The following is a 17945-nucleotide window of genomic DNA, read 5'->3' on the forward strand; positions in this document are numbered from 1 at the left end:
TTAATGTGTCATGACAGATCGATGCAGCGTCTGTATTTCATTTTAACCAAGGAAAGACGTCAATAGACACAATCTCTGTGAACAAAGTTAATCTACTCTCCTGTCTGATTTGTTTGTTATACGTATGCCCGACCGCCTGCCAGTTAAACTCTTTGTGAACAGTCAACTGGCCACAACTTGGTGCAATAATGCGCAAGCTTACACACAATTTAAAACAGAGATTAGTATTCAAATTCTGTTCTGTCTGTCAGCCATTTTGAATTTTACAAAAAATATTTTTTTGTATTATTTGTCCCCAGTCATTGGTTTGATTCAGATACAATGCGGTGTGTATCATCTAGAGTGCATCCCTACAAAACATTTAATAACCCTACAGTGCACTTCCAGTACTTTGTATTTTAACACAGCCTTGCTAAAGGACACCACCTGGCAACCTTCTGTCAGCCTAATAACACACAGCTGACTGACTCAACAAGAAACCTAGAGCGGTAAGTCCTACGGTAAATCTGAAAGAACCCAAGCAGCTTCATTTAAATACCGGCAGCTCTAATTGAAACAACATGGCTCCTTGCCTTCATTAACTGATCATAGTCTGTTTTTCTACACTCATTTTCCTCTTCTGCTACGGGAAAAAAAAATGTAAGGGTTCACCTCTGAACGGATTATGATGGTTGTTCAAACATGGTCAGGCACAGTTTGCTTTTTTTAGGAAGACATGGAGTTAACCCAACTGAAGGAGCAGTAAGACCACACATAGTTGAAAGCGGTTGACTTTGGTTTGGGTTAGCGTCTCGTATGAGTATGTGTCTGGCCAACAGCTGTCTACATGTAAAATTCTAAAGAATATGCCATCCCATTTCATACTATTCTCACATGCCTGGAAATGTGTCTTGTGAATATATAAAAGTGTGATCACATGATACAAACAGACTCCTATATACAAAACAGACCTAGACATTCCCTAACTATATCCTATATCCTACCTTTTTTAATCTAGCCACTTTGTGCTCCCGGAGCCGCAAAAAATTACAGAGTTTATAAAGAAAAACTGCTGACACCAACCAATTTTCAGTGACAAACTTAAAAAAACACACACCCTGAGGAATTGTGCAACATACACAGTCATTCCATGTTTTTTGTCACGGCCATAAGCCACTTATCTGGTGAAGCCTTTACTTTCTAGGTTAGCTGATCTATCTGACCAACCAATCAACCATCTATATACACAGTTAAAAGTCTCAGATAATAATTAAATCCCACAACCATCGTATAAGTTAAAAGTCTCAGATAATAATTAAATCCTTGTAAAGGCACATTCTCCGAAAAGTTTTTTCAGGCCCAATATTGATTCCCCTTTAACCTATACAAGAGCATTTTTTACCAAACCTTGTAAAGACACACATAATATAAATACTTAATATTTATAAAGCACCTAATATAACATGAAATATTCTAATATATCAAATCAATTTAATAAATACTTCAGTAATCATATTAAATTTCACCTATAAGTATTTAACCTACTAAAACAAACTGAATGTTAAAAAATGCTAATGCTGCTACCCAATATTAAGTAATGCATTCTTGTCCTTTTTTGGGCTTTTATATTGTTTATATTTTGGGCTTTTTTGAGACTTCCAGTGGCATTTTTGCTGAAGACCCAGCTCAATCTTTTAAAAGCATATTCACATGTAGATATGTCTCTCTTTTACTCCACACACACACACACACACATACATAGAAACAGCTTACCCTGCAGGTCTGTGAGGGTCTCGGCAGTGCTCTGCTGGCATTGATGCCATTTGTGCTTTCAATAGTGTCATTTTGGAGGTTGGAAAGGTTTATTTGTGGTGTATCCCCGTGTAAAACCGCCACCCAGATACAGCGAGGTTCTGGAGAGCTGCAGTCCACCCCTACCGCATCCTGAAAACACCACTCCTTACCCCCTACACGCGGGCACACAGCAGGCATCGCCAACGGCACCTGACCCGCTGACCACATCACACATCAACGCGCACGGGAGTATGCAAGGGCTCACAAAAGGACGAAAGCACTCACAAATGAACCATTGAGACCTTCTGATGTGGCAAAAAAAAGAAGAATCTGATAACCAGAAAGAGGGAAAGGTTAAGAACTACAAGTCAGCTTTAAAGATGTGTCCGTTCTCTCCCAAAGAGAGGAAAATTCCAGATGTGGTTTCTGTTGAACATGCCCAAATCTCCTCATATTTCGTTAATCCATGTTGGTGAAACTTCTTAAAGGACTCCGGAGTTAAACTGATCACACCGGTGAACTCCACACCTCCCATGCTCACGCACACGCACACAGACGAGTGTTACGACCACAGAGGCATATCCAGAGATGAGCGTGATCCAGGATGTGGCCACATACCCCTGTCTGGCAGACCCAGAAATGTGTGTGTGTGTGTGTGTGTGTGGGGCGAGCACGTGGCAGTGCTGGCAAGATGTAGATCCAGGGAAGCCGGCTGAAGGATGGAAAAATTAATTAAATCCAAGTTTCTATGCATCAGTTTTCCTCCTCCTTCTTTGCTTCAGTCTTTTTCTCAACTATTCCTTCACTTTCTAAACCATTCAGCTCATTCAGTCTTTCTTTCTCTTTCTCTCTCTCTCTCTCTCTCTCTCTCTCTCTCTCTCCACTCTGTCATCTCCTGACAAACTCTAAACTCTGGCTCTCTGTCACTATGAGTGGGCTGGCCCTCCTGCTCTCTCTCTCTCTCTCTCTCTCTCTCTCTCTCTCTCTCTCTCTCTCTCTCTCTCTCTCTCTCTCTCTCTCTCTCTTCATTCATTCAGGTGTCTTTCCCTTCATCACTCCCTCCAGCCTCTATCTGTTTGCTGCTCACCAGTTATTCTTTATCTCACTTGCTAATCTCTCAAATGCACATATCTTTTTAAATACCCCTCTAAATCTGTTGCTTTTAGTCCACGTTTGTTACCTTTAAGGCCACGTTCATGCCAGTTTACACCTAATAATCACTTTTAACATATTTATTGACCCAAAATGTACTTTTTTTCTTTCAGAACACTCACTATAAATAATTTTCAGCAGATAATTTTTACCTCTTCTAATTAAAAAAAGGACACAGTGACTTTCTATTCACGCAGACTTATCTTATGTTGTTTTCAAAATGCATTTCTAAAATAGTCACCATGTTTAAAAGAAATCAGCCAAAAGTTTACAAGCGTTCAAAAAAATCCCTTCAATATGTAATTAAACTTACTCAGACCAAAACTGTAGGCTAAGGCTTTATTTTCTTTTTGCCATCTCTATCCCTCTGGCTCCTTTTCTTTCTTTATCACTGTCATCTCTACAGTCTCTTCCATCAGCCCTCATTATTGTCTGCAGCAGAAAAACTTTTGCCTTTTGCCCCTCAGAGCTCTCTGATTTCTGCATTATCTAATCTCTCCATTTCATTTTCATCTTTTTCACTCAATCCTTTGTTCCGTCAAGTAAAAAGAACATGAAAAGAAAAGGTCTAAAGCCATCAGACAGTATTAAAAAAGTCCATGTAGTCCAACAACATGTTGTGGCTCTGCTGAAACCTGCCGGAGCCCCCAGCGGCTCTAAAAGACCATTCGACTGTGTGTGAAACAGGAATCAACAGAGCAATGCAAAAACCCCCCCGCTCTGTAAAAGTCCCCTCTGAGAAAGAGCAAAATAATGGCTCACAATGAGCCAAAAAATCTAAAAAGGACAGAAAAACAGTGCATATTGCTTCTAACTAAAAAAAGCACAAATGGAGGAATGACCACTATGGGAAAGAAAAACCAAAATACTGAGAGAAAAACCCAGAATGGCAGACAAAAACACCGGGTGCCAGGCACCTCACTGCAGCTGCTCTCTGAGGCCAGACTAAAACAGCTGCTATAAAACAACACACGCACACACAATCACCAACACAACACAAAACACACAGTAACATATCGTCTATCGGTTCACATATTGACACTAACACACACACATCCGTGGAAAATCTCACCCAACAGGCAGGTCTCTGGTGTGTGTGTGAGAGAGGCAGGCAGCTGGCCATCGATGAGACATTTCCTTCTCATTCAACTCCACAAAACACACACACACACACACACCTGAGATCCGTTACAAATGAGGATGGACTGGTTTCACCTGCCGCACTGTTAAGACGTGTACCGGCACGAAAACATACGGCCAAAACATGTACACACCAATGCATGCCGCACAACACACACACACACACACTTGTTTTATCACGCCAGGTGAAGCTGTCATGAATAGACTGAAGATTAAGTCATTTTCAATCACATAAATACATTATATTTTATGTTTACACACACAAAAGGTGCTTATGACCTTAAATATCCTTTTGTGTTGTTATGAAAGCTTCAATAGAGGAAACGCACACACACACACACACACACACACACGCCTGAGGTGTGTTAGAAATGAAGACGCATAAGCTCTAGTAATTAAATATGAATACCAAGACTTCCTGCAGTCTAATCTAAAGCTCAACCTCCTTTTCCTCACCCCTGTATGAACTAAACAGAACAATAACAATAAGAAGCAATAAAAAGAGAAATCTCAGATTCATCAAGACACAAAAGTCTGTGATTTAAAATCAATATGAACTTACTTCACCAACATTTATCTCATACGACTTTATAAGCTAGGCTATGCATTCCACATAAATTTGTCAATTTTTTTTTTATTGCTCTGTGGTTAGCCTTTTTAAAGCCAAGGAAAATCCACAACTCCATTATTAGAAAAGGCTAACTGTACAAAAAAAACCCTTTAATGATAAAGTTCCATAGGAAATTTATGGGACATAGAAAAACACAAAAATACATAGCAACATTTTCTGGTACCGTCTATAGAAAATTTAATTATCATGTCTGAAAATACCCAGCTAGGGAATAGTTTTCTAGTGATTACATCATGGTATTACATATGACTTACGTAAATAAATACATACTACACACGGGCATATATATATATTATTGAAACAGAATACAAAAATAAATTCATCAATGCATTCGTTCAATTACGAAAAACATTTTTAAACATTTTGTTTTTAGCCTGTTTTGACCTCAAAGATCACAAGTATGACCCCTAAGTGAGGAATACCAGAGGGTTAACATTCCTAAGAGAAGCAAAAATAGAACTAGTCAGTTGTTGACAATAGAAGTAGGTGTCTCCATTTGAGCTCCATTTAATCTTACTTAATAACATATTAATAAGCCAGTAATTATTTTCATGTTACGACCAATAACTGATAAATGTCATACAGTATAAGTCCATACCGACTTATATCTATATTGCTACATGCACACAGCAACTCATTCCAATAAGCGCTGGAAAAGGGTTAAACCTTAGCCATGATACATCAACATTTCTTTAAATTATTGATGATCTATACCTTATATCCATTATCAGCAGATAGATATCCATTAATGTCTGATAGTAGTTTAAAACACACACACACACACACACACACACACACACACACACACACACACACACACACACACGGAGGCAATACTTTGTGCATCCATTAATTGGAACTCCATAGAATCACTTCTGAGGAATACACTACATTTTTTGTTCTGAGGTACTTTATCTACAAAACGCAAACAGCGCTGTAGAGCCCTCATGTGTAAATAGACTGGCTCTGTGAAAGCTACGTGAGCGGCAGATGTTTGATCTGCGCATGCTCTGATATGAATTAATCTCTTTCATCCTCGCACAAACATGACTGATTCGTTTATCAACACAAGCTAATGGAACAGATACTCTAAATCAGAGTAACTCAGCGCCTGGGTGGCGTCTCTTCTGACAAAGTCTTTAAAAAAAATAAGTAAATAAAGAAATGCTTAATGCAAAAAAACACAATCATGTATGCCTGTATGTTCATAAAAGCGCTCACACACACTCGCTTGTACACTTTTAAAAAGGATGTAGTCTGTCCCCTGCTGGTCACATGAAAATAAACAGTCTGCATTCATACACACTGAATTTAAGTATGAATGAATGTGAGCTGCAATAACAAGCGGCGAGCTAAAATCAAAACAGTACAAAATAAGCGCAACCACAGCTGTATGCGTACAACTTGCGCTGATATTGAGTATCGGCTGTTGAAACGAGGCCTCGGTGAGCGTATGGTGATACAGAGACAGGAGATAATGGGAGACATGTCAACATCATTTGCTCCCTAAAGCATTAGATAGCAGAACACAGTCTGGACCCACTTTAATCTGACTTTCCTAAGTGTGTGTGTGCGGGTATGTTTTTGTGTGTGTGGAAAAAAAAAATACTCTGGTAGTTTAAGCTGGTTAATTTTAGCTGTAATCCTCAGCAAAGCCTTTGATCAATAGGCTGCAGACCTGAAGCAAAACCAAAGGGTTGTAGTGAGAAGAAACCACCAACAGATGGCAGCACTACAGCATAAAAGTATTTCATAGTTCTGTGTGTGTCCCTGCGCCACAAAACCAGTGGCAAGGGTGCATTTTCACAACATATGAAATGTGAATAAATAAGCTTTGTTAGGAAAGGACAATATTTCCGTGAGATACAACTATCTGAAAATCTGATGAATCTAAATATTGAGTTATTATATGTTGTCATAATTAAGTTCATAGAAATGCATATCACTAATCAAAAATTATGTTTATGAAATCTTCATGGAATATGATCTTTACTTAACTTTTGGCATAAAAGAAAAATCTATCATTTTGACCCATACCTTGTATTTTTGGCTATTGCTACAAATATATCCTTGGCACTTTAGACTGGGTTTGTGCTCCACAATCACATATGTGCTTACACAGCTATACAGTATGCTGTGCCTGAAACCTATACAGAGGCACATTTAAATTAAAGGTTTGTTTGCCTCTCTGCTAAGTCTAAGATACCAGCTTTTGTCTGGATGATTTCTGAAATCAATTAACTTGCATTGTATTTTCACAATACCTATTGTTTCAAAGCAGTCCGACGTTGCGTTGAAAAAAACCTGGTGGGCCTGCCAGAGGCGAATGTAGCGAGGAAAAAACAACTTAAAATGTGTTTAAACAGAAGAAAATGCAGGGGACATCAGGCTAGGCACATATTGTACACATATGTTTATTAAAGGGATGATACGATGTGATTCTTTTAGAGTGTTACAAGCTCTTGGTGCTTAAAGAAGATCTGTTAAGTTTCAAAGATTAAAGTCCCAGGACTAAAGAGATATACTTTATTAAAATTATGACTTGTAGAAACCCCACTAAAGCGGCTTGTATGAACACGTGACATCACAAAGTGGGGGTGTAGTTTCATAAAGAAAGAAAGACGCAAAGAAAATCAACACAAACATTGGAGTGTGTTCAGCCCATTTACGGAGGACTACTTCCTGAAACTGGGAGCAGCATAAGCTAGCTGTGCACAGAGACTATGGAGCTATTCTATCTGTCTGGCGCTTCTGACTCGCAACCTTTAAGTTTTCTTATTAAAATAATCTGCAACTTAGTATTCAAGCGTGAGTTTTGAGCAGTGGATGGCAGCTCTGTTGTCGTTTCTCTGATCATGAATACAGACGTGGTGTTATGTTTACGAGGCGTGATGCAAAATGACTCATAAAAAGACAGCACTAAGTCATGATGATCGCAATGCACTGGATAGCTGGCCAATCAGAGCACACCTCACTTTTTTAATGATGAGCCTCTTACAGATCGACCCGTTTCAGAAGGCAGGGCTTAGAGAAGAAACAATATTGTACAGTATGTTCTTTTAAACCTAAACCACATAAACATTGCTTTATACCACATACGCAAAATAATGTTTATAGCATCATATGACCCCTTTAAAGGGATAGTTCAGCCATAAATAAAAATAGTGCTAACATTCACTAACCCTCTTGTCAGTTCAAAAATGTATTACTTTTTTCTTTCTTGGAAAAAATATAGAAAGTAATATTTTTAAGAACGGTTTTGGTTACTACTATCAGCTAACGGTATTGAAAAACGAAAGAAAACACTGACACGTGTCATATTTACAAAAACAAGCAAACTAGTTTTTAGTTAATAGTCAATAGCAGTTTTTAGAATATGAAGAAAGCTGTACAATGGTCAGTTTTGCCAAAGTTATGAAATATTAACTAGGTTATGTCTGCAGCTCAATTGAATTTGCTTTAGGTCACCATATGGTTCACTTGGATGGACGCCTTCATTGTAAAGGTTATTGACTTGGAAAGTGTAGCAGAAAAGCAGTTGATTTAGGTTTAGGACACAGAAAGACAGAAACGTATCTAGGTGTATTTATCAAGGATAATAATGTGCAGTATAACTGGTATGCATGTGACCGGACTGAATTACGTGCATGAGAGGAAGTCAAAAGGGGGTGTGGAGGGCATCACACCTGTTCTACATGAAGACTAGAGAGATTAGAGCAGAAACTGAACACAGAGCAGATGTGCCGACATGAACACATGCACACACACATGCACTATACTGTTCAAAGGTTTGAGGTATATGACTTTTGTCGTTTTATTAAAGAAATAAATACACCTATTCAGCAATGACGCATTAAATCAATAAAAAAGCAACAATAAAGACACTTACTTTTCAAATAAATGCTGTTCTTTTGAACTTCATATTCATCGAAAATATTAAGCAGCTGTTCATCATTTGATAATAAAAAAGTAACAGATGATTTCTGAAGGATCACGTGACAATGAAGATAAATAAAAGTTTTTGTGCACATAATATACATGTACATTTATTGTGTATATTTATTATGTATATATAAAAACAAAGACATGCATGTAAAATATGTAATATTTATATATTAAATGTGATTTATAATATGATTTAAATGAATATAAATATAGACTTGTAAATATATTTTTAAAATATATACTGTATGTGTGTGTCCTTATATATACGTAATAAATATTACACACACATATTATATAAACAAAAACTTTCATCTTTGCCCAGCACTACAAAAAATCTTACCGTTCGAAGACTTTTGAACAGTAGTGCAACCTGACAGAAAAGTGTAAATGTGACTTCTAAACGTAAACGTACACAAATCTGACACGGGGCCTGAAGGGGTGGAGATGTGTCAGATACCTGAAGACCAGCAGCCGTCTCAACGCCGACCCCTTTTTAAGTCAACTGTGAAATTGTTCCGCTCTAAAAATACATCCTGTACGGCTCTGAACGCTCATGTCCGTGTGAACGGTGTGTTTCAGTGTGTGTGGTTTCCCCTCAGCATTGCTGAATTCCACATCAGTACAGCTGCTTTAACAACCACACCCCGTCACCATCGTGACCGTGCCTCCTGGCAGCCATCAATGTTTCCACAATCAGGAGGGTTACGGGGCGCATAGCGACAACACAGCAACTTAAACTGGATGTTCCTGTAACCACAAGCCAAACCATTTATCAGTTTTTTGGTGGGGTTTGTGTTCTTGTTTATTAAAGCACTATATTGATGTATATGTGATTATTGATCAGTACAATTTTAAACAATATAAGATATATTTTAATTTAACATGAACTGACATTGTACTACCGGGCTGGATTTATCTTGTCTTCCAGTCTAGTTTCCAGGTTTTAGTGGGGTTTAAGCTGGTCAGCTGATCAACCAAACCAAAACCAGCCCATTCAGGCTGTGAGACCAGCTTAAACCAGCTAAGACCAGCAATCTAGCTTAGGCTGGTTTTATCTGTTTAATTATTTTTTCCAGCAGGTTGAGCCATTTTTGTAAATAATTGTTTGTGCTAATTTTTCCCTATTAATTTTACATTCTCACTTCTCCTTCATAAAAAGAAACAAAAAACATACCTTAACTTCATCTTTAAGAACATGAATTATTCATATTAGTACAATAATAGTACAAAATATGCATGAAATAAATAGTTTTGCCATGTCATACAAACTTAAATATCAGCGCATCCCTATTTTAAAGAAAACTGACATTTAAACCTTTTTTTAAAAAGCTTGGGGCAGCTTGCTTGATCATGTGTAATGGTGGTATTTAATTTTTCATTGCTATTTCTGTAGCGTTTCAGCATGAATGCATCATTAAGCCTCAATGACCAGTGAGCATATTCCCTCATTATCATAATATTAAATTAGCTTTAGTTTTAGTAGTTAGCAGTTTCTAAATAGATCAGAGGCCCACAGTCACCAAGATTGCCACTTTTAAAAGCCGCTTTGTAAAAATACATTCAAATATTGAATATATGCAAAAAGTGTTGATAAGAACCTTACAATAATTAATTAAAAGCAAATATCTCTAACTAAGATATCCACTACTAAAAAAAAAGTCACAACTGGCAATGTCAACTTGACATCTTTCAAATACCCTTCACAATAAATTTCCATTTCTCTTTCGTCATCTCCTGCTCTCCATTACACTGTGAGTATGTCTTTTCTCTCTAGCTGCCGGAGAGCTGCAGAGAGAGGGGCTTGTTGTGGTCAGAAGCGGCCCAGTCCCCTCCCTCTTAGGACTGGGCCCCTTCAATTCACTCAACCCCTGTGTAATTAGCAGATGTAAATTACAATGTTGGACTGCAAGGATGACGTGTTTCTTCCATGTGTGTGTGTGTGTGTGTGTGTGTGTGTGTGTGTGTGTGTGTGTTCACATCTGTAGAAATGCAGTGGGGACTCCACTGGCTGAAACTCAAACCTCCATTGGGATGAAAGCAATGACTAGAGAAGAGGAAAAGACAGGAGAGCCAGATCGTGGTCCCGCAAAGCAAAACCAAATTTTAACAGCCTAATATATAAGACGACTAAGCCATGACTCTAGTGGTCAGTTCATTCTCCATGCACCAAGTGTCCAAGTGACAGTTTGACGTCTTGAGACACTGGTCCTCAATAAAGCCAGCTTGCTTATGATGAAGAAGATTTTGATCCTGCTGTACTATTTGTCCTTCAATGATCATACCATCTTTCATTTGGTATATTAATATTCCACGTGTTACTTCATACAGTTCAGGAGAAAAGAACATGCCATGTCCTGGATGTTTTCATTAGTAGACTTGGTTTTGAGAGGGTCCAATTTTCATTCTTACAAGCTGATAAAAACAATGCGTTGTGTTCCTAATAAAGTATTCAGCCAACTGGCAGGTAGTTTTATTCACTTGCCAAAGTCCATTTTCTCGCATTAGCCACTTGCCAAGTGTTAATTCTGAATTCAAATACAAAGCAGGGACTTGGGAATATTCCAGCAGTGCCCCACGAAATCATCCAGACGATGGCACTCAACCATAACAGAACAGCCTCTAGGAGCTTCCAGCCCAAATCTGAGCCGATAACAGCTCATTTGAAACAGATATCAACCCTTTGTGGGGTTTTCAATGATACTGAATCACACACACTCTTTTTCTCTCTCTCACACACACACGTACAGATCATTTTGGTTTCCTGTCCAAATGACACACATTCTCACATAAACACTCACAAAGCGCCAGACATGATTTAGAAAATAAACCATGGTTCTCACTATCAACCCATCTGTGCTCTCTTTCCTGTTGTTTGTAAGGACTGTGCCATGACACAGTCTGTGTGTGTGTGTGTGTGTGTGTGTGTGTGTGTGTGTGTGAGTGAATGAGTTCTTGGAAAGGTGTATTGTCTTGCTGGCCTCTTGATGTTGCCATGTGAGATTCATGTTAGCAGAACTGGCCGAGTCACGCAAATGCTGATTACAGATGCGGGCAGCACTTCCTGCTCTCTCCTTCCCTGTCTTATTGCTGACGGGGAATTTTTGTTTGCTGGAAACCTTATGACAGTCTCTCATTCTCTGCTCTCGCTGAGCTACTTTTTTGACTACAGGGTCAATGACATGGAAGAAGATCCGTTTTAAACAAGCTTTCCAAAGTATTTCAGCAGGGATGAATTAAATTGACCAAAGATGACAGTAAAGACATTTATAATGTTACAAATGCTGTCAAATAAATGCTTTTTTGTTAACTTTGAGTTTGTCACAATATCATGAATACAATGGCAATAATAAGAAAGTTTATTTTGCACAAAAAAATTATTCTAGACAAAAAAAACCTGCCTGACAGATACGTAATGCAATAAACCAATTGTCCTATATATTTTTTAAAACAACCTTTGCATCATAAGCTTACAGTATCCAAGTGTTTTTATCAAGTAGGCAGCTCGCTAGTTCATGAACCTCTCAGCTACTCTCCTGTGTTAAAAAAAAAACACAACTGTCAGACCTACACAAGCAGCTGAGCGCGAAAGAGAAGATGACTGGAAGGAGAAAGAGAGGGAGGCAGAGAAATGTGTATTCATAGATTTCAGCTGAGAGATAACCAAATAAGGCAACAGCTTAAAGAAGAGTCTGATCTTGAGAAAGAAAGTTGCTGAAAAGATAGACAGAGGAGACAGAGGTATGGAGGAATGTTGGTGGTGGACATAACAAACAACAGCACATCCAATAAAAAAAAAGAAGGACAAGCTAAAGAGAGGATTCGCTGATAAAGAAAGGTCGCGAATTGCTGAGATTTGGGGCCATATCGTGGAAAGCTGAGCTTACTCCGTTCTAAGAGTTAGATGTTGTATTACGCTGACATACTTTAATGTTCAAGAAGCAAAGCTCCTTAACCAGTCCATTCAGTCTTTATGGAAAGTAAGCTTCAAAAATGGGTCATTCAGAAATCATGATGAAATTGACGTCACAGTCCATGAGCACTTTAACATATGACCACCCACGTTTGCCCCAGACTGATGAAAAACGCTTATGTGGAAGTTATCCTGCACTCCTTTCGAAGTCGGATGTGGGATATTCCTACTTTACATTTCCTACTAACGGCCATAAATTTGTTCCACTGGCCGATGCTTGGGAAAAAAGAAACAAAATGGCAACGCTACTGTTAATTTGGCAGGTCAAGAAAGAAGAATATTTGTATTCAAATTTGGCTCATTTACCACTGTCTCAAAAAACATTTGCACAGCAGCATTTATGTCATATAATTTTTTGTCATATAATGTACTGTAGTACTCACTTTGACTCATGATGTCAACTAAATGCTATTGTTGATCTTTATCTATGCACACCAACCTTGGTCAGTCAAAACTATATTTCAAAATGGTATTACAATGATTACAATTTTGACCAATTTAACGTATCCTTGCTGAATAAAACTAGTAAGCTCTTTCAAAAAATAAGAACAAAATATATGTATATATATATATATATATATATATATATATATATATATATATATATATATATATATATATATATATATATGGTGTTCATGTGTTCATGCTTTTTGAACTCTCTTCCAGAGCTTCTGATGTTGAACTTCAACTGCTGTTTTATTGCATGACTTTAAGCAGGACACTGCAAATTCCAACCAGGGGTCATTAACATTTCAACAAGATATTTGTAAAATAACTTGGACCAACATTGCATTGTATGTAGACCATAGAGAAAAAAAACATGCAATATGGTTCCTTTAAAAATGAAAACATGAATTCTGATGGATAACTAAAGAACATGAGAGAGAATGAGATAAATGAGTTGTATTAGGAGAGTTGTCCTCCCTGCCCTCGGGCTGCTGCCATGTTACCCTACGCTTGACTTATCTCTCCATCAGCCGCTCCAGCTAGGCAAGTCCCAGGCTCCAATCCCGGCCTGCCTGGACTTGCTTCCCTAGCAAAAAACATCTTATCCCTTAAAAGACTCACAGACAGGGATATTTGCGCTTACAGGGCAAGGGTTGGATGTTCAAATCATATACAGAATGCAGGCCTGTTAAACTATGTATTTGTTTACAAATAATGATAAACATGATGCTGAGGTCAACAAGTTTGCAAGTTGTTAAGGAAAAACCAATAAATCCAAGCAGCAAATAAGATAAGTAAAAAAGGCAAACAGCACATGGGCTGTGATAAAGACTAACTGGCCTTAAAAAAAAATTCAGTCATGAAATTTACAAACAATCTTCATGGAACATGATCTTTTCTTATTATACTAATGATTTTTGACATAAAAAAAACTAAACAAATAAAATAAACTATCGACTATTTGGCTATTGTTACAAATATGCCACAGCAACTTTGAATGCAGATCAACCAATCAGAATCAAGAATCGGTTTTAAAAGAACAATTTCATTGAATCAACTGTTTAAATGATTAAGTTCAATCGCAATGACTCATTTATTTACAGTGACTTACCGCCACCTACTGACTGTTTTAATTTTACATTCAGAGTATATTTTATTATATTCAATAATTAAAAATATCAGTGTTCAAAAAACAATGTACACTTTTAGAAAAAAATGCTTTATAAAAGGAAAAACGCCCATAAAATATATAACTGACCTTTACACAGAATATGAAAAATATCAAAAACTGATGTGGACAGAGTTTTTAAAATATTGAGATATTATTTTTTGTCAACCTCTACTAAAAGTGCCACTGTACAAGTTTTATGAACCATCTGAATGAACAAAGCATCTAACTCGTGAAGAAATGAAGCAAACTGAGGCATCTTATTGAAGTCCAAGTATCTCATGACTGACTGAATGTGGGTTCGGTATGTGAATTCATTTCATGACCAAAAAAACAGACCAATTTATGAAATAAATAAAAATGACTGAGAGAATGAACATTAAAATGAATAAAGACATTATTCAAAAGCATAATCTATTAATAATCTATTATTTAGGCTATTGTTTAGTTTGGTCGTGAATCAGTCTGTTTTTTAACAAATCCTAATGAATCGGTTTTGACTCATCTGTAAAGTGAATCATTTCCTTGTAACAGAAAGACTGGTTCAACCGACGTATTGGCATAACCTACAGAAAGGATCACTGAACAAATCTTTTCAGCAAAGATTCAAATCACTTGAATGAATAAACTCTGGACAATGACCTCATGCCCAATGAGTTATAGCTAAACACACAGTCTGATCTGTCTTCTCTTCCTTCCTCTCTCTCTCTCGCTCTCTCTCTTCCACACACACCAGCTGTGTACCATCAACAAGCTGAGCTGCATTAGCTGCTGTGTTCTTCTGAAAGAGAGAGTCATTGTGTGAATCTCCTCACAGCACAACAGCCCTGCGCCCTGCCCAACTATTCCTTTAATTTTGCTCTAGTCTCCCACTCTCTCTCTCTCTCTCTCGCTCTCTCTCTCTTTCTTTCTGCAGGGCACACAGGAATGCACTTCAGTGGGAAGAGAGGCATTTTCATCATACTTACAAAAATTGCCCTCTGCCCACTCTGTACTGACAGAAATGGAAAGTTTTGGCTTTTGCTCTGTTATTACAATCAAATGTGCAAAAGGCTTTCTGGACAGAAATGTCAAAAAAATCTAGAAAGCTTGGATGGACGGATGGACGGATGGATGGATGGATGGATGGATAGATGGATAGATGGACAGATGGATAGAAAATAATAAAGATAGACAACACTTACTATAGACAACTATAGTAAGTGTTTATTGCGTTATTTTAGTCTTTGTATGACCTCCTCTATTTGAGCGGTGGCCTTGTAATTAACTGTGATTTATCATGTGGTTTTTTCTTTTACCACCGGCATTATCATGAGGGTTATCAGTGCTTTTTAAGGTACAAAGCGTCTTTTGAAACTTCAAGTAGGGTAAGATGCTGTCTTGTAATACCAGAAACATTGCGACCATATTTTTAGAGCAACCTATTTTTATAGTGTAGCAAATCTCATTCAAAATACACTAACTTTAATGACTGCTGTTTGTAGAAAAAGCATTACTTAAAACAGTTTTAGATGAAGTATAACATTACACTGCAGGATACTAAATACCTGAAATAAGACAGCCACCCTATTTTACAGAAGTTACCATAAAAAGAACTGTTTAAGGAACAATCGGTAACGTGGTACGTTTTTGAAAAGAACTCGATAGAGCAACTCAATAGTAAACTCATATACACAAAAAGGCGTGCAAAAAATAAACTCATGAGTCCATCAGTCAGATGAGCTGCTGATAGAGATGGGTGGTCAGGGTCACTGGGTCACTGTCATGGCTATTCCCATCAAACACAGGTCACTGCACTGACTGCAGGCTACCGAGACCGAGAGTTACATGACTAACAAGAGCACTTCTGTAATGGTTCATCAAGTTCACTTTAGGTTACAGAGACAGGCAGGGAGAGAAGGAGAGCGCGAGAGAAAAAGAGATCAATAAGCAGCCATTATGTGAGTGCTGTCATCCACTGGGAACAGCGGTGGAGGCCAACGCCCATCTGGGCTTCTGCATTCAACATCTAAAGCCTACAGCGATCATTCTTCAAATACAGCCCCAATAATACTGCAGTGAATAACAGCATGCTGCTCACACATGTTTTATACCGTGCCCCTGCGTTTCAATATGATGAGTCAGCGATATCTGAAGGGTGGTGCGCCACATCGGTGGAGCTCAGAGCTGTTTTAATGTATGTCACAGGAAGCCTCTGATGTGCTCTTGTCAAGAACTGTTCGATTAGTTTAATTATCAAGTGTTATACTCTTCTTCTATTTGTGTGAACTACTGGTGTGTGTCACCTCACCCCACCTAGACCATCAGGCTTCTCAGAAAGGAAGCCTTTCTAAATTTGGGTTCGCAGCGTCATGGATCGGTGTACAGCAATTCCTGATTCACCGCACCATTTCCCGCACTCACAGAAGCATTTCACTGGCATGAGATGAGAGAGGATCTAAAAGACTCTGCTCTTTGTCAGTCTGACCAATCCAAATCCTGGATTGCTTTTAATGAACATTTTTCAAAACCGATTTGAATATAGTTCTGCCAGGCTATCTTTGCATTTATCCGGTTTGTCTACACATCTATCCTCTTTCCTTGTCTCTTTATCCATCCATCCATCCATCCATCCATCCATCCATCCATATGTGTGATCCTGGAGAACAAAACCAGTCATAAACCAGACAAGTATATTTATAGAAATAGCCAACAACACATCATATGGGTTATAATATGTTTCTATTATAAGAAAAGATCATATCACATGAAGATTTTTATTAAGTATATCAGAACAATTTTTTAGCAATTCGTTTTGATGACTTTAAAGGGTTTTTTTTTTTTTTTTTGCACCATTTTCAAATAGTTCTCAAATATCTATATGGTTCTATACTAACAAACCATACGTGAATGGAAAGCTTCTTTATTTAGCTATTAGATTATGCATAAATCTCAATTTCAAAACATGTACTCTTATGGCTGTTTTTGTCGTCCGGGGTCACATCTGCATCAAACCCGATGATCAAGCTCTTCTGCACAGTTTGATGTTCTCCAAAAGCGTCTTGGGCTTAGGTAGAAGAACATCTGACCTTATGCACAAAAAGTGACGATCAACGTCACTAATTTACTTATTAGATTAGTTGCTCATGCATTGCAGAATGAGAACTATTTGCTCTTTTACTTCATGACTAACTTACAGTATTAAAATGTAAAAACAAATCACTGTTTTTGAATAGAATTATAGACATCTAGAGTATTGGCAAGGACAATGGATCAAAAGCGAAAGAAAAGAAAGAAATGAAGTGAGCTGAGTGTGTAAAGCAGCTCTGGAGGCCTTTGACAATGTTTCAAGCGCCTCAGTGTTAACGGACCTCTATTCTAACATTCCCTCTCTCCTCTATCATAGACCTAAACATTGTGAAGAGACTGTCAAGATAAATAAGACATGAAAGGTCATGAAGCACAAACTGCTCATAAGTAACTGTGACAACCTTCCAGGCTGAATCTTCTAATGAACGAATTGCATTTTTAAAGCAGAAAGGGAAATCACGGCTGTGTATTTTTTAATTTTTTCGCATGAATAATAGTGCAAATTAAATATTTCGATAATTGCGTAGATCATGCGCTGATTAAGTAATATAGACTGACAACGTGTTCACTGGAGTCTGACTGCTTGGATCCGATGTTTGTGAACACTAAATGCAGTCTGCTGATCTCTCTAAATGAAGTGAAGTGTG

The 17945-nt window shown here is 37.8% G+C and overlaps 1 protein-coding gene across 6 annotated transcripts in view; it reads right to left on the reverse strand.

Annotated features, from left to right (window-relative positions):
- The window catches only part of arhgap23a (Rho GTPase activating protein 23a), a 62521-nt gene that overhangs the window by 31463 nt on the left and 13113 nt on the right, over window positions 1–17945 (reverse strand). For 2 of the 6 annotated variants that reach the window (XM_043231987.1, XM_043231986.1), the window contains exon 1: window positions 1753–2619. The exons of 2 other annotated variants lie outside the window; for them this stretch is intronic. In XM_043231987.1, coding sequence (XP_043087922.1) covers window positions 1753–2001 — 249 coding nt within the window. In that variant the 5' untranslated portion in view covers window positions 2002–2619. Of the gene's footprint in view, window positions 1–1752; window positions 2620–17945 lie in introns of those variants that run through there. 2 more of the 6 variants (XM_043231994.1, XM_043231988.1) reach the window with 1 other exon arrangement.

This window comes from Puntigrus tetrazona, chromosome 3 (genome assembly GCF_018831695.1).
Source record: "Puntigrus tetrazona isolate hp1 chromosome 3, ASM1883169v1, whole genome shotgun sequence".
Classification (NCBI taxonomy): Eukaryota; Metazoa; Chordata; class Actinopteri; order Cypriniformes; family Cyprinidae; genus Puntigrus; species Puntigrus tetrazona.